Source organism: Pelmatolapia mariae, linkage group LG6, assembly GCF_036321145.2.
Source record: "Pelmatolapia mariae isolate MD_Pm_ZW linkage group LG6, Pm_UMD_F_2, whole genome shotgun sequence".
Classification (NCBI taxonomy): domain Eukaryota; kingdom Metazoa; phylum Chordata; class Actinopteri; order Cichliformes; family Cichlidae; genus Pelmatolapia; species Pelmatolapia mariae.
The window spans coordinates 35,240,727-35,262,420 of NC_086232.1; the positions used below are offsets into that span (position 1 = coordinate 35,240,727).

A 21,694-nucleotide genomic window follows, 5' to 3' on the forward strand; every position below is an offset into this window, starting at 1 on the left:
CTGGACCTGCAGCTGCAATCTGACTTTAATTTGCTCACAAACTCGGGATCGTTTTGTTGTTTCACACACGATGCAGGTTCCCACGTATCTTCTTCTTCTTCCCCTCTCCCTCCTGCTCCTTCATTCTGTCGCTCCAGTACACGGAGGCCATGCCCTGGTTTTTCCGGGAGAGTTCAGCCATTGGTTGAACATGCGGACCATCATAGAAGAGCTGGTGAAGAAAAACCACTCGGTCACCATCCTAGTGCCCGATGCATCGCCTACTGTCAACTACAACAACAGCCGCGACGCCGCCAAGTTCAACTTCCTGGTTTTCAAGGTAACACTGGCGGTTATACAGCGTGTTTGTAGTCTGACAGAGAACAGAAAGTAAAGTAAAGAGACTCAGATCGACCAGAAAAGCAGAATAAACTCTTCAGAACTGAAAGACACAATCCAGGGCTACAGATCTTACTCGGTTTCAGATTTTCCGAGGAAACCCAGATAACAAGCAGTAGCTCTGACGTGACGTGACGTCAGAGCTACCTGGCGATGTAGTAGTAATGACATTAGAATAACACTGATTTATTGTTGTGCCGTTATAGTTGATTGTTGATCTGTTCATAGTTGACCAGGTGACAGCAATCGGGAAATTAAAGCTGCTGTTACTTGAACTATTCCGCAGCAGTACCCGTCTCACAGTGGTACATTCCATGTGTCCACTACTGAAAACATTTATAGTTGACCATAATAGTCAGCCATGCGCTTCACTGGACTGCGCCACGCTCAATATATCAGGTAAACATATATGATTTTATCCATTATTTTAAAGTTGAATTGGAAAAAAAGTGAATATTTCTTGCCGTTTATAGTTTATTTAAAACCTTTAAAAGGTTTATTAGAGAGTTAGACCTAAATTGGTTCCATAGCATAAAAATATTTTTAAAATTAGCCCATACAAAATAGTAGGGCAAGTTAGCTTAAACAGAAGGAGAAAAGTATGCTTTTCTTAGACAACACAATATCTGAGAAAATATTACATTTTCATGTCATAATTTTCAGAATTTTCCTTCCATAAAGCTAGCATAAAGCTATATTAGCAATGATGCTATAAAGTTGTTAGCCAGGGTGTACCCCCCACCCCTCGCCCTATGGCTCCAGCCCCACACCCGTGACCCTGATGAGGATAAGCGAAAAGGAATGGCTGGCTATAAAGTTGCTTCAAAATGTTATTTTCTAACTACGTTTTTATTATTTTACAATTACGCACTTTGTACCGTAATTTACACGGTGTTATCGATAGTTGTAATCAACAGCCTTGAAATGTAGAGCCAACCCTGCTAGTTTCTTAGGATTTTAAATAAACAGTTTAAACTTATTGGTGCTGCACACAGGTATCTATCATATTATTTTCTTTGACTTTAATAATGAAAAGGTTACATACAGCAGTGCTCAGAGGCAAAAGCTAGTAATACTTGCACAATGGGTAACTTTAAACTTGTGTATTCTTCTACACATCTGACAGGTCAGCTGTTAGACACAGATACTAGTAGTGGAACAATTGAAATAAAGCAGCAGTTCTTTAGATTAATTCTCAGGGCTCTTTCATTAAAACAAACCTAACACTCAGAAAATTAGAGTATTTTAACTGTATTATAGGGGTGGAATTGTGAAGGTGAAATTTTATTGGAATTTGCGAGAAACGTCTGGGGGATAATGTGTAGGTAATTAGTATGTATTTGAATTTTATGTTCTCCCTCTTTTTATTAACATCTTTTCATTGTCTTATTTTAGATTCCAGTTAAGCTCAGTAAGATAAGTCCTTAAAACAAGTCCTTAAAATATCCTTTTTTATAAAAGTCTGAACTTGCACAACACTACTAGTAAGTAAATAAGTAAGTAAGTAAGTAAAGTTAATTTATTAAGTGCTTTTCACAGACAGGCAGTCACAAAGCACTGTACACAAAGATTAAAATAAACAATACAATCAATAGACATTATACACAATGTAAGAGGTTATATGTAAATAATGTAAAGAATATAAAATACGTAGGTCAACAAAAGGCTTGTTTGAATAGAAACGTTTTTAACTACTTTTTAAAAGCACTCATCACGTTGGTCAACGAGGTGCAACTTTAGGTCAATGCTGGCGTGGAGTCAGGTGTTTCAGACATTTGTCACTCAGTTGCAGACAAGCCACCAGTTAAAAGAAATGGCAGGGACTATTAGCTGAGTTCAGAAGTCCGTGAGACTTCTGTATCACTGGACAGAGCTCACGACTGCTGTACATCAGCTGTTGATTCACATCATACTGATACTGATGCTGGTGCTGAAGCTCCAACTACTGAGTTCCTAATAACAAGTTTAAAATACTGTGCTTCAACATTTTCAGTCTCTTTAGTGGCACTGACTGCAGTCTTGGGCATTTTGCATGTGTTTCACCCAGAATTACCCAAAGATGCCAGGACAGTTCGCAGGACACAAGGTCAAGTTACAACTATAAAACATGGATGGTGGGGAATACCATCCTTTTGGTTTGGATACAGCTGGTGGTCTCTTTAGGCCTTTAGATAACTCTCAGAATTTCCTTATGAAAATTACATTTCTTGCACAAGCTTCACTTGTTTTTAGAACAAACTGTGAAAAGGTTTTCAGAAAAACTTCATGTAAAGGTGTCACAACTGAAAAAAGGACACAGATTATTGCACCTGCATTATGATGCACTTGTGGCTCAGATAGGCCATTCAGAACAATACAGAAAGGTAGTAACTGAAAAGTGCAGCCTGTCTTAAGGAGTACAATTTGTAGATGGCACTGCTGAAACATGCTAATACTTTTCTGAAGGTTTTGTTATAACAAGTCTTACTTCCAGTACCCCCAGAATTGGATGCTACCGAGTGTGGCGGTTGAACTGCAGGCTTGGTGTAACAAAGCTCCAAAACTTTACTAGGAAATATCTTTTATGCCCTAACAGCACAACATTGATTGTCATCCTTGTCAAACATTAATCTTTTTTTTTTTTTTTATCAAGCTCTAAAGCCAGTTAATGAACTCATTATTTATTCTTTTTCCCCTTAGTTATCATAGACAAGATAACTTTAAAAACAAAAAAACATGAAGTGGTGCATTATGCAGTTCAGTATTAGTGACACAGAAATTGTTCCTAGCTCCTGGATAATTACAGAGGAGCTTTCATGACCCCCATATCCTCCTCGAGAAACATCCAAGGTCCACGCTGCAATGAAGAGGACAATGATCCCAACGAGTCATGGCAAATGTATGAACCAGTCAGAATTCTCATAAGCCATGGTGGGTATTATCAGCATAGGTTTTATGATATTTTAATATAACAGCTGTTTTGGGTGACTTATGGTCTTCAAAGGTACAGTGGGATGCAAAAGTTTGGGTAACCTTGTTAATAGTCATTATTTTCCTGTATAAATCATTGGTTGTTACAATAAAAAATGTCAGTTAAATATCTCATCTAGGAGACACACACAGTGATATTTGAGAAGTGAAATGAAGTTTATTTGATTTACAGAAAGTGTGCAATAATAGTTTAAACAAAATCAGGCAGGTGCATAAATTTGGGCACTGTTGTCATTTTATTGATTCCGAAACCTTTAGAACTAATTATTGGAACTCAAATTGGCTTGGTAAGCTCAGTGACTCCTGACCTACATACACAGGTGAATCCAATAATGAGAAAGAGTATTTAAGGGGGTCAATTGGAAGTTTCCCTCCTCTTTTAATTTTCTCTGAAGAGTAGCAACATGGGGGTCTCAAAACAACTCTCAAATGACCTGAAGACAAAGATTGTTCACCATCATGGTTTAGGGGAAGGATACAGAAAGCTGTCTCAGAGATTGAAACTGTCTGTTTCCACAGTTAGGAACATATTGAGAAAATGGAAGACCACAGGCTCAGTTCAAGTTAAGGCTCGAAGTGGCAGACCAAGAAAAGTCTCGGAGAGACAGAAGCGACGAATGGTGAGAACAGTTAGAGTCAACCCACAGACCAGCACCAAAGACCTACAACATCATCTTGCAGCAGATGGAGTCACTGTGCATCGTTCAACCCTTCGGCGCACTTTATACAAGGAGATGCTGTATGCGAGAGTGATGCAGAGGAAGCCTTTTCTCCGCTCACAGCACAAACAGAGCTGCTTGAGGTATGCAAAAGCACATTTGGACAAGCCAGCTTCATTCTGGAATAAGGTGCTGTGGACTGATGAAACTAAAATTGAGTTATTTGGACATAACAAGGGGCGTTATGCATGGAGGAAAAAGAACACAGCATTCCAAGAAAAACACCTGCTACCTACAGTAAAATATGATGGTGGTTCCATCATGCTGTGGGGCTGTGTGGCCAGTGCAGGGACTGGGAATCTTGTCAAAGTTGAGGGACACATGGATTCCACTCAGTATCAGCAGATTCTGGAGACCAATGTCCAGGAATCAGTGACAAAGCTGAAGCTGTGCCGGGGCTGGATCTTTCAACAAGAGGCTGTAATTTCTGCAAAAGGCGGATCTACTAAATATTGATTTCATTTCTTTTTTTGTGATGCCCAAATTTATGCACCTGCCTGATTTTGTTTAAACCATTATTGCAAACTTTCTTTAAATCCAATAAACTTCATTTCACTTCTCAAATATCACTGTGTGTGTCTCCTATATGATATATTTAACTGACATTTTTTTTTATTGTAACAACCAACGATTTATACAGGAAAATAATGACTTAACAAGGTTGTCCAAACTTGTTGATGCTGAGGATTTGCCTCACAGTAAGGATGCGCTGGACAGTTTGGTTAAACTGCTTAATGATGGCAGCAGATCATCATTGGAAGATCCAATAAGAGGAGATGAAAGCCATTTCATTGCAATATTTTGGTTAATTCTTATCACCCTGGAATATAGTCAACAGGTTAACAAAGTAATGCCGCAATTTGTTCCTTGTACCTTCTGTTAAACTGTGGCACTCCAACACTACAGCACGTGGGCCAGTCTCTCTTTTCTTCCCTAAAGGCTGTCTGCCTTTCATGATAATATGCCTAGTAGTGTGTCGACTTTCTCCCTGCTAAAGAGTTTTGGCTAGAGGCTATCATCTGAGTTCAGATGAGCCTCTCTTTCTTGTGCTTTTGATTTTTTTTATTTTAGATGGCCTAACTCAGCAGGTGGGGGTAAATAGAGTTTCTGAATTTTCCTTTGCCCAGGCAGTGGCTCTGCTATGCTCCAGATTGGTTGGGTGGTGCAGGACGCCAGATATCCACCTCCATCCTGGTCTAAACAAAAAACAGGGAATTTTAAGTAATATATTAAAGAAAATAATGTTTTTATAAAATAAACTTTTTTCTTAAGTGATGCAAAGGTGTCCATTGTCATTTTTATATTAGATAAACCCTTATGCTTAAAAATTGTTAAATTGTAACAGAATGATTTACAGATAATGTTTATCCTTTTTTTACATGATGCATAATATTTTTTTCCACAGGTTTAAATAATTTGTAGTGGTTTGATACTGATTGAAATACCTGCAAAGTCCTGTTTTAATCATGATTTCCTTGTTGTTTCAATGTTAACTGTAAAAATGTGATGAAAAACCAATGTCAGATTTCAGCATTGAATAAATGAAAATAATGTTGATAATCTGATATTGATTTAACATTATTTCAGTGAATGTTCACTACCAGGGAAGCCTCCTGATATCAGACCTCAGTCTTAAATTTTTTTTTCTGTTTTCATTATTTGTTTGTGCTTGTCTTTGAACTCACAACACACCCTTACTAGGCGATAACCGATACTACTGAGCAGTGTGTTGTCTTCCATCAGATCCTTACGAGGAATCAAAAGAACTCGGTGAAGTGTTGATATTTAACAAGAATCAATAACTTGATCAGGTGTTTTTTTTTGTTTGTTTTTCCCCTGCAGGTGCCGTACAGCAAGGAGGAATATTTGAGCCCCATTCAGGAATTCATCCACTTCTCCATGCACGACCCCTCAACGCTGCAAGTGGCCATGAAGCTGATCAACTTCATGGGGCGGACCTTGGACTTCGCGAGGCAGCAGTGTGACGGGATTCTAAAGAACGATCAGTTGATGGCAACTCTGCGGGATGCCGCTTTCGACGTGGTCCTACTTGACTCCTTGGTAATGTGTGGCGACCTGGTGGCCGATGTGCTCGGCGTGCCGCTCGTCATCTCGCTACGCTTGAGTTTCGGCAGTGTTTTTGAGCGTCACTGTGGCCACGCTGTGTTTCTGCCATCTTATGTCCCGGTAGCTCCTGTACTGTACAACGACCACATGACGTTCACGGAGAGACTAATAAACTTGGTGACATATGTGGCGTCATCAGTGCTAACCGAACTGGGCTGGAAGCTGACGATGGATAAATACTACAGTGAGATTAAAGGTCAGAGGTGAAATCATACTGATGTCATCGTCTGTCTGAATTCATGAGGCATAAGGAATAAAAGTAAACAAATGCAAGGTTTTATTTTGAAGTCATACTCCTTATTTGCTGTATGGACAGGAACTCCCACCAGTGTGTGTGAAACTCTGGGGAAGGCTGACGTGTGGCTCATCAGGACGTTCTGGGACATCGATACGCCGCGGCCGACTCCGCCCAACTTCAAACACGTAGGTGGTCTGAACTGCAGACCGGCCAATCAGCTGCCAGAGGTGTGAGCTCTGATCATTGACAGTACTTTTATTCTGAAATGACACAGTTAAATGATGATGTAATGATGATGTCACACCTTACAGGACCTGGAGGCTTTTGTGCAGAGTTCAGGTGATGCTGGTGTAGTAGTTGTTTCTTTTGGCTCCATGGTACCCAATCTGACGATGGAGCGCACCAACGTCATCGCCACCGCCTTAGGACGAATCCCACAGAAGGTCAGGGCACTCACAGGCAAACAGAGAATGGGTTATCATATCACTGCATCAATTGCAGAATGAATGTATTTAAAGCACTTAAGCATTGAAAAAGTGCTAGTATGAAAGGATGAATGAGGAAAGCTGAGTAAAGTGCTTTAAATACTAGTGCAAGAACTTTACCTGCATGTTTGTTGGTTCTTTGAAAAAAATGAGTATATCATTCCTTTCAGGTGATTTGGCGTCACCGTGGTGAAGCTCCACCTGCACTGGCGCCAAACATAAAGATTTCTGATTGGATCCCTCAGAACGATCTGCTCGGTGTGACTCATTTATGTTATTATAGGATTGTATGGAAGGGTTTTGTTTTTTTCTTTTTTTAATTGAAAAGGTGATTAGAAACTGAAATTTGTGCTGTTTAAAATGAATAAAAAATGTCTTTAAAAAGAGAAATGAATTTAAAATAATTCGAATCAAGTTTTTTTTTTTTTTTTTTTTTTTAAGTTTCAGACTTTTGACCTTGCTTTTGTGTTGTGGGCGTGTATCAAAGGGGAGGGACAGGGCCTAGACTAATGATAGACAGCTCCTGTGTCACATTTGTTGCAAATTAAAAACGCCCTAATACATCTTTAAACATATATGTATATCAACATGTTACAAACATTCACCTGTTAATATATTCCATCATAGAATAATCAGAAATGGTGTTTGTTACCTGTTGGCTGCCGTCAGCCTGGGAAGTGGTGGCCATCTTCAACCAAACTGCTAATTTATAAATTATCAATCATCAGTCTATGCCCCGCCTGTTCCTCTTGATACACACCCACAACAAAATTCTTTTTTTTTTTTCTGAAACACATTTAAAAAAAAAAAAAAAAAAATTTAGCACAACTTTCATTTTCAAAGCACTTCTTCAGTCAAAGTGAACCTTTTCACCTTGATTTAGCTCAGTGTGATTTCAAAAGAAAAGCCTAACAAGGCCTATTTTTTCCAACATTTTCAAAAATATTTGAGTTTCTTTCACAATAAAAGTTCTGTTTATTTCCCCCCCTCAGGTCACCCGAAGACACGAGCATTCGTGACTCATGGCGGCACTAACGGTCTGTACGAAGCTGTGTTTCACGGCGTGCCTCTGGTCGGCTTGCCGGTGTTTGGCGATCAGTCTTATAATCTTAACCGTATGAGCCACCTCGGCACTGCCATTGTCCTCGACTTCAACAAAGTGACAGCTGAGGAGCTGGCAGAAGCACTGCATGCCATCGTCAACCAGCCAAGGTAAGGGTGATTATACTGTGAAAAAGTATTTTTATGTACATTTCTGTGAAAAGACCAATCTCCCTGCACTTGGACCTGTTACTAAAGTTTGATTTCCTGTGTTTGACCCTGCTCCTTTACATTAAAAGTGCACTTTAATTTAACAATGAAACACCCATGTGACTTCCTGTATGTTTCCCATGATGCACAGCTACAAGACCAGCATTCAGCGTCTGTCGGCAGTGCACCGCGACCAGCCAGTGACGCCACTGAATACTGCCGTCTTCTGGTTGGAGTTTGTTATGCGACATGGTGGAGCTAGGCATTTGCGGTTGGCTTCACATAATCTGAACTGGTTCCAGTACCACAGCTTGGACACAGGCGCTGTCCTGCTCGTCACTCTGATGACCGCCGCTGCTTTGTGTTGGGCGGTCATACGCTGCTTCCTGCAGCAGTGCAGACGACGAGGAGGAAGAGAGAAGGAGGACTGAAGAAAGATATTTTTGAAGGTAAATGCGTTGCAAAAGGTGATAGGTTGCTTGGGGCAGAAGAAATGGCAGTGGGGGTAAACCAGTCAGAAAGCAGAAGACCAAGAGGTCTCATTCCTCACTGTCCTCTGTCCGCCATGCTGGCTTTACAACCACAGAGCATGGAAGGTTACTGCAAGTTTCCTTACCTTGCCCAGGGTTTACTGTGCCTCTTACCCCATGAGAGCTGCAGGCTCCAGCCCCTCTTCAACCCCAAAAAAGTGGGAGAAGATGGATGGATAGGAGTTTGCAAACTTTTAAGAAATGTTGCAAACATCCAAAAAGAAGAAAAAATATTTATTGTACTTGAAAACCAGTTGAAAACTTCTGCAAGGTGAAATAGTTGTCCTTCCTTTCCCTTGACGGCATGTGCCGAGAAAGTTTCAATAGTCCAGCCTTTTTCTGACTGCAGAAACTGCCCCAAATTTTCCCTCCCTAGACACGTTCAACAGTTTACCTCAGCAGGAGAAACACAGTTAAGAATGACTGCTAAACCACTAAAGTGATCCAGGTTGTGGAGTGCGCAGCTCACTGGGACGCTTGCATAAAATGGGCCATCGTTAATGAAATTTGTCTCACCTGTGCTTTTCCTGCTAAAGGTCTTTAAGCCTCCAGGGACGTTTCACCTTTAAAACAGCACCTGTTATCTGCTAAACCTGCTGTGAGGAGGGCTGCAGTGTAATGCAAGCAGATGGAGAATCATCAAAGCTGTTTTTAATGTTGTGTGTGGGGGTAGCAACTTTGATAGATGGCGCACTGACAACACAAACCTATGTCGTCTCCTTATTCTGCCTCTCTGAATACCAAAATCCAATACTTTGTAGAATAGAATGGAATAGAAGAACCTTTATTGTACATGTACAAGAAAATTGTGGGTGCTCCACACCAACTTTACTGGAATAAAATATGAATAGTAGACGGCACGAATAAATAATAAACAGGAGAAATATTATTATAATATTCAACCTTTACCCTGGTGATGGTGAAAATGTTAACTGCAGATCCTGATCAAACTTACCTAGATGTGGCATCATGTGATTAAGTGCTAACATAATTAAAATGTAAATTCAACAGACACATTTGTTCATCAATCTTTATTCACTTTGCACTACACTTTTCTCTCAGCACTCTTCCAGATCAGCAGGAATCAAACACACCGATCTTCTTGACAATTAACGCATTCAATCATTTCAATCATTATTTTAACCCATTTTAAAAACCCGGCTTCAGCTCTGATGGATTAAATCCACTGCAGGTCACAAAGCCGAGCCTCTAGTGAAGCATAGCGAACATTTAAGTTGCATCAGTCTGTCATGGTGGGTCCTTCTGTCAGCACAGCAGAAGTTTTACTTCTTACCTGTAGAAGAAACGGAAAGCAGGAATTAAACGCACTGCCAACAAAAAATATACACAGTATTTCTCTTAGCTCCGATTTAGTTACCCCTCGTTCTTGTCCCTTTCTTTTACCATGTTATTTTATCTTTTGTTATTAAGTGGTGTTTCTATGCATGCAAATCTTTTGAGCCAGCAGTAACAGCTGGTTTACAGCTCAATATATATTTCTTGAGACTGTGTGTCTACATCTTTAAGATTTTTCGGGGGGCATTTTTGCCTTTATAGGATAGTGAAATAGTAAAGAGATACAGGAAAATGGGGAGAGAGGGGGCGAAAGAAAATGCAGCACAGGGCCGGAGGCCATCCTTGACCTCGTCCCCACCCTCAGTTGGAGCTGTCCCTGAGCTGAGAAATGTCTACTCATTTCTAATCCTGTCTGTTCTGATCACTCCCAATGCAAAGCTCAGCATTTTCAGCTCCTGTCTTTTTATCAGTGGTACTGTCTCACAACCTTACATCACTGCTGCTCTCACTGTCATTTTTAAACGTTGCCATTCACTCCACCCTGCCTGCACTCTCCCCTTCACTTCTTTTGTGCATCGGCCGTTGCTTTGAATGGCTGAACCCAGGTGTTTAAACTCGTTAGGTTCACTACCTCTTCACTGTTACACCTGCCACCCTTGTATTTTCACGCATGTGTTCTGCCTTGCTTGGACTAACTTTCGTTCCTCTTTTCTCCAGTGCATACCTCCACCTTTATAGGCTCTCTTCCACCTGCTGCCTCCTCTGACTACAGATCATGACGTCATCCGCAAAAACAATATTCAACAGAGACTCCTGCCTGATCTCATCGGTCAGCCTGTCCATTATCACTGCAAACACAGAAGGGGCTCTGAACAGATCCCCGATGTGATGGGTGTGACCCCACACCCACCTTGAACTCATCTGTCACTCCCACAGCATACCTCACCACTGTCTCATTTTGAACCTGAAGTTACACAGAGACCATCAAAAGCTTTTTCTTTACCCAACAAGCATCAATACGACATATCTAGGAGTAAACTGTTTGTAACTTGTCCTTTAAAATGCACACGCAGAAAGTTGATGACTGCCTTCATGTGCTGATTAATGACAGAGTAAATTAAGGCGGATAAGGAAAACATATCCTGAATATGTTAAACACGCTTTGTTGTCCAGATCAATACACAAACACCGAGTCTGGATGCAATGAAAACCAGTTAAAAACAAACCTGGTATCATCCACCCCAGCGCTGTTTTTCAAAACACCCTTCACAGCATGAAACCTGCAGTAAATCCAGTCAGCACGACACAAGGCAGATCATCATGAAACAGGAAGGAGAATAAGTTTAGTTTAAAAGATGCCGGGCTTTAATCGAGGGCCAGAAAGACGCCAGAAGGCTGAACACTACAAGTGTGCTGGCTCTAATACCGAATCCTCGGGAAAGCATCAAAACACTCTGCCCATTACTGAACACACTAACGAAGACATGCCAACCAGCCTCATATGCTCTGTGTGTGTGTGTGTGTGTGTGTCTCCTCTGTAGTGGTCCACACATGGAATCTATAATCCCTGATTCAGCCAGCCTCCCCACTTTTTCTTTTAACTTTCCTCATGAAAGACAAAACAGCCACGACTTTCTTCAGAGAAGCGCAAGGACACACACGGAGATCAGCCAGAAATAAAATGAACAGAAACACAAACAAGATGAAGACAGAAGAAGAGAGCCATGTACCAAACAAAAACATCAATACGGTGACCACCAGAGACAACCACAGTAGAACAACAGAGAGCCGCTGGGACTGGACAGACCACAGGGGCTCATGCTGTGTGATGTGGCCCAGCAGCAGGCTCTCTCCCTGGGCACGATGAGTGTCTGTAGTGGTCTCCTGGGCTGGAGGGGGTGACCATCCTGAACTAATTGGATCATCCTTACATGCATCCTGATCCTCTGAGTCATCACAAATTCAGCTTTCAAAAAGCCATGTCCTATTAGCTGTGGTTTTGTGGTTTGTGTGTGTGTGTGTTTACCATGACATGAATCGTGTGCCTCAAAGCCTTCTGTTCTTTCTCAACATTAAAAAAAAAAGTGGTGGTGGGGGGCAATGCTTCTTTCTGAGTTAAATGTGTTAGAGGAGCTTTGCAGCTAATGTGTTTGGTGCAGTTCTGTTGTGCCTACAGGTTTTCTTTGTGCAGGACTGGAAGTTTAATTATTCAAACCGACAGCGAGGACTAAAAGAAGGCAGTGGCCTCAAACTGGTATTTGTTTGATGCTTACTGGGATTTGAGAGAGGCGTGATTGTGAATGTCAGAGTTTCTTTCACTAATTTCAGATCAATTTTCAATCTTTTCCTCATAAATTTTTAATGTGAATGTTTATGTATTTGAAGTCCGTGTGAAATGACAGCAGTCCAGCACAGCGGGCCATAGATGAACGAGGAGAGGATCTTAAAGGGGTGAAATAATAAATCAACCATGTTTTTTTTTTTCTTCTCATAACTTTTTGGCTGCACCTCACTTTCATGATATCAAGGTTTGATTCCATGTAAATAGTAAATGGCCTGCATTTGTATAGCGCTTTACTAAGTCCCTAAGGACCCCAAAGCGCTTCACACTACATTCAGTCATTCACCCAGTCACACACATGTGACTGGGTGAATGACCCAGTCACATGCACATTGAAGTGCATCTTCAACAGCACTTCAATGTGCTGTTGAAGATGCGTGAAACAGTTATTGTACCTTGTAACCTGTACTTGTCTTTTCTTTATTTAAAAAAACTGTGTTACTTAAACACAGATCCTTTCTCTTTGTATGTGTGCTCTATTTTCTGTCCTGACCTGGAAGTTTGAGCCATTTAGGCACCTTGCCCGGGTCAGATCTGGCAGGTTTGGCGGACTGGGTTTGTGTTACTGGGTCTTCCTCGTTTTGTGTGGATCCACTGGCTTCCACTGTAGGCTCTGGGGGAGGCAGCGGCTCTCTGAAGCCACCAGAGCTCGAGGAGGGAGTTGAGGACTGGAGCATGCAGCTGAAGTAGGAAGGGAAATAAAAAAAAGAGAACAAAATGAATGATGTGAGTATGAGAGGATGCTGCACTGAACGAAGTTGTCACATTTGTCTGAGTCATAATTGGTTGCTTCCACATAAATTTTGGTAAAGTGAGTAAAGGAAACATGCCATCTTATGCCAAAGGAAAATAGTTGCAAACTGAATGTTCGCCAAACTATGGAGACATCATCCACTGACCCTCTGTGGCCCTCTGTGATCCGGGCACTTTAGTTCATATCAATGAAAATTGATTTTAAAAAACTGTTTCAGGACATCAAAGTTGTTTGATCAGTGTAATAAGTCTAAACTATCATAAAGAACATGTGAACGCCAATGTTGTTCCTTAATTTCATAGATAAAAACTACAATCATGTAAAGATACGACTACATTTGAAAACTTGAAACTGAGTAAATGTAGGAAAAGGGGAATCTTACAGATACAGTGATTTGTTTTGACCAACCATTTATCCCATATGGTGATTTTTCCAGTTACTGTCTACAGAAAATGCATTTTGTAATTTCCTCTGTCACCTAAACCTGTCACAGCTGGATCAGAGAGTACATCATGTATAACCAAAGTGTGAACTAGAGCAGGGCGATATGACCCAAAATATTTATCACGATATACATTTGAAAATTTGCGATAACGATATAACTGACGATATAATTGACACTAGACAAAATACTTTATAACTCCACAACTATGTTAGTGCAAAAAAAAAAGAATGTATTTTCACTTAAACAAGCAGCTGTTTTTTATGTGCATTAAAGTTATATAAAAATTTAACAGTGCAAATGCAAATTCCTTGCTGACAGTTTAACCAAAAGGAATTTCCAGTGGAAATTGGCCGACATATCCTCAGCATAACCATGTATAATATCCACAAAACTTAAAAAGAGGTTATACACACACAATACGGTAATATGTTGAAGCACAGTACGTATCACTCCGCGAGGCGCCTGCCTACGATAGCCGTAATGCTCCGACAATCCATCAAGCTGTGCGGGTTCGTAGCTTAGCAAAGTCGTACTAAAACATTTGACAGATTTTCGAGCGCCGTGTACCACATGAAATTGTTCCGAGGTCAGTAAACACAACCAGAATTCATACATAAGGCACACGGGATTATAAGGGGCACTGTCGATTTTCAGATTTTAAGTGTGCCGTATTTTTCAAAAAACACGGTAATAACGACGGCCCGCTAGCATGCTCTACCAAAAATAGTGCTTTGTTGTGTATCCGACAGACGAAAGCTAAACCAGTTCCACACCATTGAAGTTGCAGCATTTTTACAAACCAATTCTGGTTCATCGTTTCATTCAATGATCCACTTTCGCCCTTCTCATTCGCCATCGCCGCCATGCTTTTTCCACCATGTATGTATGAAAACAAAGGCACTGCGCATGCGCATTTTACCCATATTCTATCGCGATATTTCATTTTCTTATTGTTGCCCAACATTATACCGGTATTACCGTGAAGGGTATGATATGGCCCAGCCCTAGTATGAACAGACCAATATATCAGCTGAATATCGATACTGGATTATATCTGGCTTGCTGACTGTTTATGTCAGCCTGTTTAAACAGAATAACATTTACTGAAGTGGCCGATATTTAAGAACTTAATTCTTAAATAGTAGAGTTTGAAAAAACACTCAAACAAGCACTCTCAAAATTAAAAAGTGAAAGCATACCTTTCATATGATCTAACCACCTCTATCATATGCATGTTTGAAAGCTGAAACCCAAACCAAACTGTTCTAAAGCACTAAAAACAGATCAAACCTTCCGATCACCAATGATTACATCTCTTTGGAAACTGGCCTAGCTGTGCGTCGGGCCTATGCATAACTTCATAGACCATCATCTACAAGTTGTAGGTGTTTGCTGTCACCAGGGGGCAGCGTCCAAAACATGTGGAACAACTAGTCTGTTGCCTGTACTGCTGTTGGTCCGCCAATCAACCATGGAGAAGACATTACTCATATAATGAGATGAAGTGAGACTTGCAGCCACGGTCCGTTCTCAGACTTTAGTGTTCGTGTTTCTCCCTCTACCTCGTGAACTCTGATATGTTTTACTGGGCCATAAACCATCACTGCTGGTTTTCTGGAGGACTGCACACCACCATGTCTGAGTAGGATGCATACCAAGACCCTTGGATAACACCTACACCAATAAACCCAGTGCACTAGCAATCCTGCTTAAATAGGTGGAGTTTTGCTTTTGAAACTATGATGTATTCCATCACAGTGAGGTTCAAGGTTGGTCAGAAAGAAAATATTCGTCAACAAAAGCAAAAATGTGGCTTTTCATCTTTAAAACCTATGAAAATCTAGCTCTCTCTTTTACTTCTAAAGTTATGAGGAATCACACATGATGGAAAAATTTAAGTTTGACTAACCCTGAGCTTGAAGCTAAACGAGATAGTGATCTGAAACAGAGGCCTTGTTAATGAAGCTGAAGGACAACAGGTGGGGGTGGCTTTTGGGAAGCTGGCTCTATCTTTAGACAGACTGGAAAATGGTGTGCGTGTATGTGTTTGTGTGCGTGTATGTGTTTGTGTGTGTGTGTGTGTGTGAGAGAGCGAGAGAGAATCTGTATGCGTGTGTAGGAAATGAGGGCGCATGGGGGCACCTGCTGTTTAGGCACAACCTCAAAGGGATTCCAATGATGACAGCTTTGTGACAGGAAAATAGGTTGGTTGCTGCGGGATACAAATGCATATATACACACACACACACACACCCAAACACACACATAACCAACTGCACATTTAAAACACACACGGACACGTGCACATACCTCGCAATGGACTCGTTTGCTTGTACGGCTGAGACGGGGGATTCAAGCAGTTCTCTCTTCATGTAAAAATCTGTGGAGGAAACACACACACACAGACAATGTAAGCTATTGTTTTGTTACATTACATTCCTCGATAATACACCAGTATCTAATCCAAGTCAGCATATGAAAGAAGGAAATCAGACAAAAACCTGTCTTGACATCAGAGCCGAAGTACACGAGCGCACCAGGAAACAGGTCGGCCTGCAGACACAAAGACGAGCAGAGCAGGAGTGAACGGAAGCTCCTAAAAATGTCTGGCACACATTACAATTTCTGCAAAACACGGAAGAATCCAAACAAAACCACCTCCCGCTACACGCAAACCGAGAGCTGCCGCCACATCCAAGTCAAAGTCAGGTTCATTTTTGGGGATGATTCATCGCTCGGGGGACCTGAACCAGCAACCGTTGGTTCTTTGAAGCCGACCACAAATTGAGCACCAATCAAATGGTTAGTGAAAACACTTTCACCCCTGAAGCACCACATTCCTCTCCAGTGATAGTCTTAATGGGTATAATGGGCCAGTTGCAGCCAGAAATTATCAACCGTACAATTATGAGGTGGAAATGCAGACAGACAGGCAGGCAGGGCACACGTCTGTCAGACTAAGAGAAAGGAAAGACAACATCTGCTGCACAGGAGCTTCAGCGAGTGGTCATCATCGCCGCAATGTCTGCAGGTGTAAATAAGTCTGAGCTGAATTTAAGACTAGATTAGTCTAAAAAAAATAAGGATAGCAGGTGAAAGCAGGAAAAAACTTAAAGAGCTCAGTCAAAAATAAATCTAAATGTAATGCAATAATCAGGGTATTGACTATGTGCACGTTAGCATATGCTACTTCCGGTGCGGAAACTCCTGTGGGGAGCTTTGTTTTTTTCCGGTGTCCTATTCGCGCCTTGTTTACGGTCCAAAACAAGTTAAGCAAATGAATGAATCAAGCAGCGATTTACTTTTCTATAGATGTCTTGGGCATTAACCCAATATATCTGTAAATGATGTTCATCGACTTGTCGATATTTTTCCCCCGCGCCTCAGCGCAAAAGAGAAAAGGGATTCAAATGTTATATTTCTCAGCTGTCCCTCGTTTATCGCGGCTGTTATGTTCTAAAAATAACCAGCGATAGGTGAAATCAAGTCGCCAATTTTATTTTTTGACGGTGCAAAACGTTTCGTGGACATCGTGGACATACAGTACTGCACTTCAGAGTCACACTGCTAGCGATCGATGCAGCGATTCTGTACTGTACAGGAGAGACGTTACGGTGACGTAAAAATAAGCATGCAAACTTGCACTAAAAAATCCACAAAACAGCGAGGTGAAAGGTGAACCGCGTTATAGCGAGGGACCACTGTAATTTTGAAGGTAAGTCACAACATACCCTTCGTAAATACTAATGTATAGAAACCCTTACCAGCAATCATTCATTTTTTGTGTGGCCTTTTTTCACGGTTTGTTAACATGCTGTGTAGGTGTGTACTTGACTAGCTGATATCGACATAATGGGGAAACATCTGGTTTGACTATTCTTCACCTGTAGTTTGAATGCTGAACATTTGCCTGTTTAAATCATAAGACCAGTCACTATACAGAGATGTGCTTCTGAATGTGGACGATGTGTCTTCTGATTCTGTAATGCAGTTCTGCTTGTGTTGAGTGATGTAAACAACTGATCGATCTAAACTCTTTAAACGTCAAAATTGATTATTAGATTTTTTATGACACAACAGTGGTGAGTGTTCCCACCTTCTGCTCTTTGTAACTTAACGCGATCTTTCCGTTTTCGAGTTTTGGACATGATTTTGGAGTACATCTTCGCAGTAGCGATTGACCGCAAAGTAAAGCTACCGGAAATGTACAACCCCACATCCGGTCTCAAACCAGGAAGTTAGCATTTTCTCGTGCACATAGTCAATTAAGTAAAAATCTAAAAAGATATGAGGTGTAGGAGGTGAAAAAAAAAAGACATCAGCACACTAGTGCTGCTGCGTCGTGAGGATTTCTAGGCACCAGCTTTTAAAACCAAGATTAATCTTTATCATTAAGCCATTCCTTGTTAAACTCACATCTTCCTGAGGCCATCGAGCAGGCTGGCCAACAAGGCCTTCTTCAATATAATCATCATCAGGGTTTTTCATCAGTGTGTCGTAAGCCTCGAGGCCAAACGACCTAAACTGACCCACGTCTGGCTTGAGAATTTGTGCCTTTTTGTATTTATATTGTTTTTTAGGCATGAGTTAAAGCTAGCTAGTGTTACCTACTCTTACGAAACCTCAGTGTGTAGAAATAGTGGCGGTGGGTTCTGAAAATTTTATAATTAAAACATTTACGACCCATCCGAGCTGAATTTAAGACGATTCACGACTTCAAAAGGCCTTTTATTGGTAAGTGTGTATGTAAGACATTAAAACAAAATTAAAAACACTAAAGTCCTAAAGATGTTTCTGCTGCTTTCTCTCTTTCTTCATCTAGTTAACAGATCCTCTTACGACACACTGATGAGCACCAGACGCTCCGCTCCAGGAATCCTGAAAGAACTGATCCGTTTGTCACAGACAGAAACGTGCAGAGCTGTGAGAAAGTGACATGTGCCTTCTAAAGATCTTTATTACCACGTAAACAAATGCCCTGAAAAAGAGAGGTTCAATAGCTTCCTTCAGTCTCACAGATGAAACTTCATAAACATTTTCTGACTCATAAGCAGGTGACAGAGAAAAAAGGATTGCTCTGCTCCATTTAAGTGCGTCCCAGTGGATCAGCAATCAAAACCATTTATAAAAATCTTTTTAGATTTATATGTGATTTCACAACCAAGAACAATGGTTTACACATCACTAAAATACAACACTTAGAGCATCTTTTCACATAAATTGCATAGCCTAAGCACTGCAGGGTTTTGTAGGTGATTTAAAATCCACTTTCTGAATCCCGACTTTCAATTTCTGAACCAACAGTTCTTACCAATGCTACTAAAATCTCTAATAATCATCCTATAAATGATCTCAAAACTCTGTTCATTAAATTCACAATAGCATCAACAATGTATATTGATCAGAAGCAACATTTAAAAGGAGGTGGAAATGCTGATTACCCCCTTTATAAACCCATCTAGACTTTTCCATCCTAACAGCTGGTGTGAAGGCTCCCAAAGTGCAGCAAGAAAATATCCTCTATATCTTCTATTGCTCAGTTTTGTTGAGCATGTGTGACTTGCTGATCAGTTTCCTGATCTTAGCCAACAGAAGTGACACCTGGTGTGGTCTTCCAACCGTACCACATTTAAAGACACTTTCTTCCTCATTCTGATCCTTGGCCTGAACTTCAGCGGGTCGTCCTTTTGACCACGTCTACCTGCCTGAATGTGCCGAGATGCTGCTATTTGATTGCTTTTTAACACAAATATCTAATCAGTCAAAGTTAACTGCTGTATTTAAGATGTGTCTGCTGAATATATGTTTGCTAGAGCTTGTGAATATAAGTAACTGCACTTCTTGTAACTCTCGACAACCTGCTTTTATCCTTGTGAGGACTGTACTTTGTCCTGGATCCAAAATGACTTAAATCATGTAGAGACTGGGCTCTGTTCAGTTCCTCCCAACAGGTAACTGTTTTCTACCTGCGCCTGAAGAACCTTATGGTAGACGTCATCTCTGTTCACATAAACTGCATATGTGCAAAGACATAATAAGACAGAAACCAGACATTTTAAAAAAATCTGGACCAAAACTCTTCAGAAGAATTCTGCAACAGTAAGAAATGACTAACGTTGAAGAGGAAAAAAGCTTTTTTAAAAAAGTTTGTTTCAAAATTGTTGATTGGGGATTTCCTATAATGCAGTCTTAATGTCCCGATAATCAGCGTAATTGCAGTTGATGAAGATGACAGCTCAAACTAAGATTGCTGCTGAGCTGCTAGGAGGACAAATATCTTTTTTCTTTTTTAGAGGAATGAGGCGCTTCAGACACTCTAATCATCAGTTAAAATATACATTAGACGCAGCAATGATGCCATAAAACATTTTGCATATAACTTTCCCTCCAGACTCTTAGATAATCAGCAGTGTAAAATAAAGGCTGTAGCTGGGGTCTGGCGGGTTCACCCAACACCACAGGCTGTCTTACACACACACTGTCCTTTCTCTGGTTGCTAAATTGGGACACACTGGCCTAATTGCTATTATTACAGCCCTGTGAGCAGGAAACAATGTGTTACAGTGAAACAACAGGCATTCCTGCAATCCTGCTCGCTCTGGCAGCAGCAGCAACATTTCCATTCGGGAAAAAGACGAGACCAACGAGAAGAGACCAGTGTATGTGGGAGAGAGAGGGTGAGTGTGTTTAAAAAAAGAAGAAGAAGAAGAAGAAGAAGAGAGGAATGGAGAGAGAAAAGGAAAAAGAGGCAGAACAGATCCTGATGGAAGACAGAGGGGGAGACGGATGAGGGAGGGGATGACTGGTATCAAAGGACTTCTGGGTTGGGAAACATTCCTTTCCTGACATGACACAAAGTGATTAAAGTGTGTGTGTGTGTGTGTGTGTGTGTGCGCCAACGTCTATGTGACATGACAAAAAAAGATTACAGATTCTTTAAATGTGTGTGTCGAAGATTGATGTATAGGCAGGGAAGCGGAGCCAGACAGAGTGTGCGTATGGGAGAAATGACACCAAGGCGGATTAAAGATTTTGTTTTTGTGCACTTTAACGCTTTTAAGTCCCTAATGGATAGAGACATGGGGTTGAGAGAGGAGGGGTGAGGCACAGGAGAGGGCCGGAGAGAGGGACCATGTGGGTGCTGGAGTTGGAGGAGGAAAGACAAGAAGAAGAAAAAAAGGAAAAGAAAGTCGGAGTTGGGGTACAGGAGAGGGACGAGTACTGAAAAAACAGACGGGGAGAGTTCAGAAGGGGATGAAAAGATGAAAAACAAAGAATGACATCAGAACATCAGACGTGATTCAGAGCGATCGTGACACCAAAGGGGTATGAACACACCAACGCAGCCATATTTCAAAGTGCACTTTTGAGGATTGTTATCTTTTATAGCAGTCCCTCAGAGGAGCTGAATCTTGCTCATCATCACAACACGATATCACTTCAAAAATCACTTCAAACATCCGCCTCTTCCTCCACTTCTTCTTCTGTGCGCTTCAGGTTGAATCAAAGTGTCAAGTGAAAGAACGAAAGGCGCCGATGACAAAAATGTTTGCCAAAATAAAGTGTCTAAAAATACAAGAACCAGCAGTGCGCGGGAGTGTCGAGGTGATCAAGCATATGTATCTCTTCACATTTTGAATAAACTCAAAGGCTACAAAGCATCAAAGCTGCCCATTGCTCTGCATGTGTGTGTATGTGTGTGTGAGCGCTGGTGTGTTTGTGTGTGTGTCGAGATCAAAGCAAGGCCTGTATTAACCCCATGTGCCAGTCTGGGAAAAATCAAGCCCAGCTGGGGTCAAGGACAGTGGAGAGGGGGGAGCAAGTGCGAGCAGAAGCGAGGGAACGGGAATGTAGCGAGGCTTTGAAGAGCAGAGGAGGACCAGCTGATATATTTTATGTTCATGTTGAGAAAAAAAAAAGCTTTGTAGTTGTTTTCTGCAGTTTCACAGTGATGAAGTTTGTTCGGTTTAATTCAACCGTTTTATTACTGAGTATTATTACTTAGAAGCTCTATCAAGGTAATCGAAGGACAGTATGAGGAGTTGTACCTGGAAAAGCGTAGCTGAAGGGTCATCCAGAATAGTTTTTGGAGGGGTAATGACTGGAAAAGGAATAAGGAAAATGGTCAAAATGATAAACTGTGAATAAAAGTCTTTAATA

General features: G+C 41.1%; 2 protein-coding genes across 4 annotated transcripts in view; one reads left to right on the plus strand and one right to left on the minus strand.

Moving 5' to 3' along the window:
- Nucleotides 1-12,806, plus strand: LOC134629420 (UDP-glucuronosyltransferase 2A1-like). Of its 3 annotated transcripts, none has more exons than XM_063476730.1 (8): nucleotides 1-319; nucleotides 5,910-6,390; nucleotides 6,511-6,659; nucleotides 6,744-6,875; nucleotides 7,088-7,175; nucleotides 7,910-8,129; nucleotides 8,320-8,617; nucleotides 11,536-12,806. In XM_063476730.1, exons 1-7 carry the CDS (start codon nucleotides 71-73, stop codon nucleotides 8,597-8,599), a joined length of 1,599 nt encoding a protein of 532 aa, XP_063332800.1. In that variant the 5' UTR covers nucleotides 1-70; the 3' UTR covers nucleotides 8,600-8,617; nucleotides 11,536-12,806. The 3 variants fall into 3 exon arrangements, with proteins under 3 accessions (XP_063332800.1, XP_063332799.1, XP_063332801.1); XM_063476729.1 differs by having other exon boundaries at nucleotides 10,712-12,804; XM_063476731.1 differs by lacking the exon at nucleotides 11,536-12,806 and adding an exon at nucleotides 9,235-9,545.
- The window catches only part of aspscr1 (ASPSCR1 tether for SLC2A4, UBX domain containing), a 24,960-nt gene continuing 12,983 nt past the window's right edge, over nucleotides 9,718-21,694 (minus strand). Inside the window, exons 13-17 of the mRNA XM_063476728.1 lie at nucleotides 21,583-21,635; nucleotides 16,036-16,087; nucleotides 15,845-15,914; nucleotides 12,829-13,016; nucleotides 9,718-9,992 (exon numbers count right to left, since the gene is read on the minus strand). Coding sequence (XP_063332798.1) covers nucleotides 9,982-9,992; nucleotides 12,829-13,016; nucleotides 15,845-15,914; nucleotides 16,036-16,087; nucleotides 21,583-21,635 — 374 coding nt within the window. The 3' untranslated portion in view covers nucleotides 9,718-9,981. The remainder of the gene's footprint in view (nucleotides 9,993-12,828; nucleotides 13,017-15,844; nucleotides 15,915-16,035; nucleotides 16,088-21,582; nucleotides 21,636-21,694) is intronic.

What these genes read in the sequence shown, in the direction of transcription:
- LOC134629420 (XM_063476730.1), top strand. Translation starts at nt 71, where the DNA reads ATGCAGGTTCCCACGTATCTTCTTCTTCTTCCCCTCTCCCTCCTGCTC. An exon ending in TAGGACGAATCCCACAGAAG is followed by an intron (nt 6,876 to 7,087) that starts GTCAGGGCACTC and finishes CATTCCTTTCAG; the next exon opens with GTGATTTGGCGTCACCGTGG. An exon ending in GCCATCGTCAACCAGCCAAG is followed by an intron (nt 8,130 to 8,319) that starts GTAAGGGTGATT and finishes CATGATGCACAG; the next exon opens with CTACAAGACCAGCATTCAGC.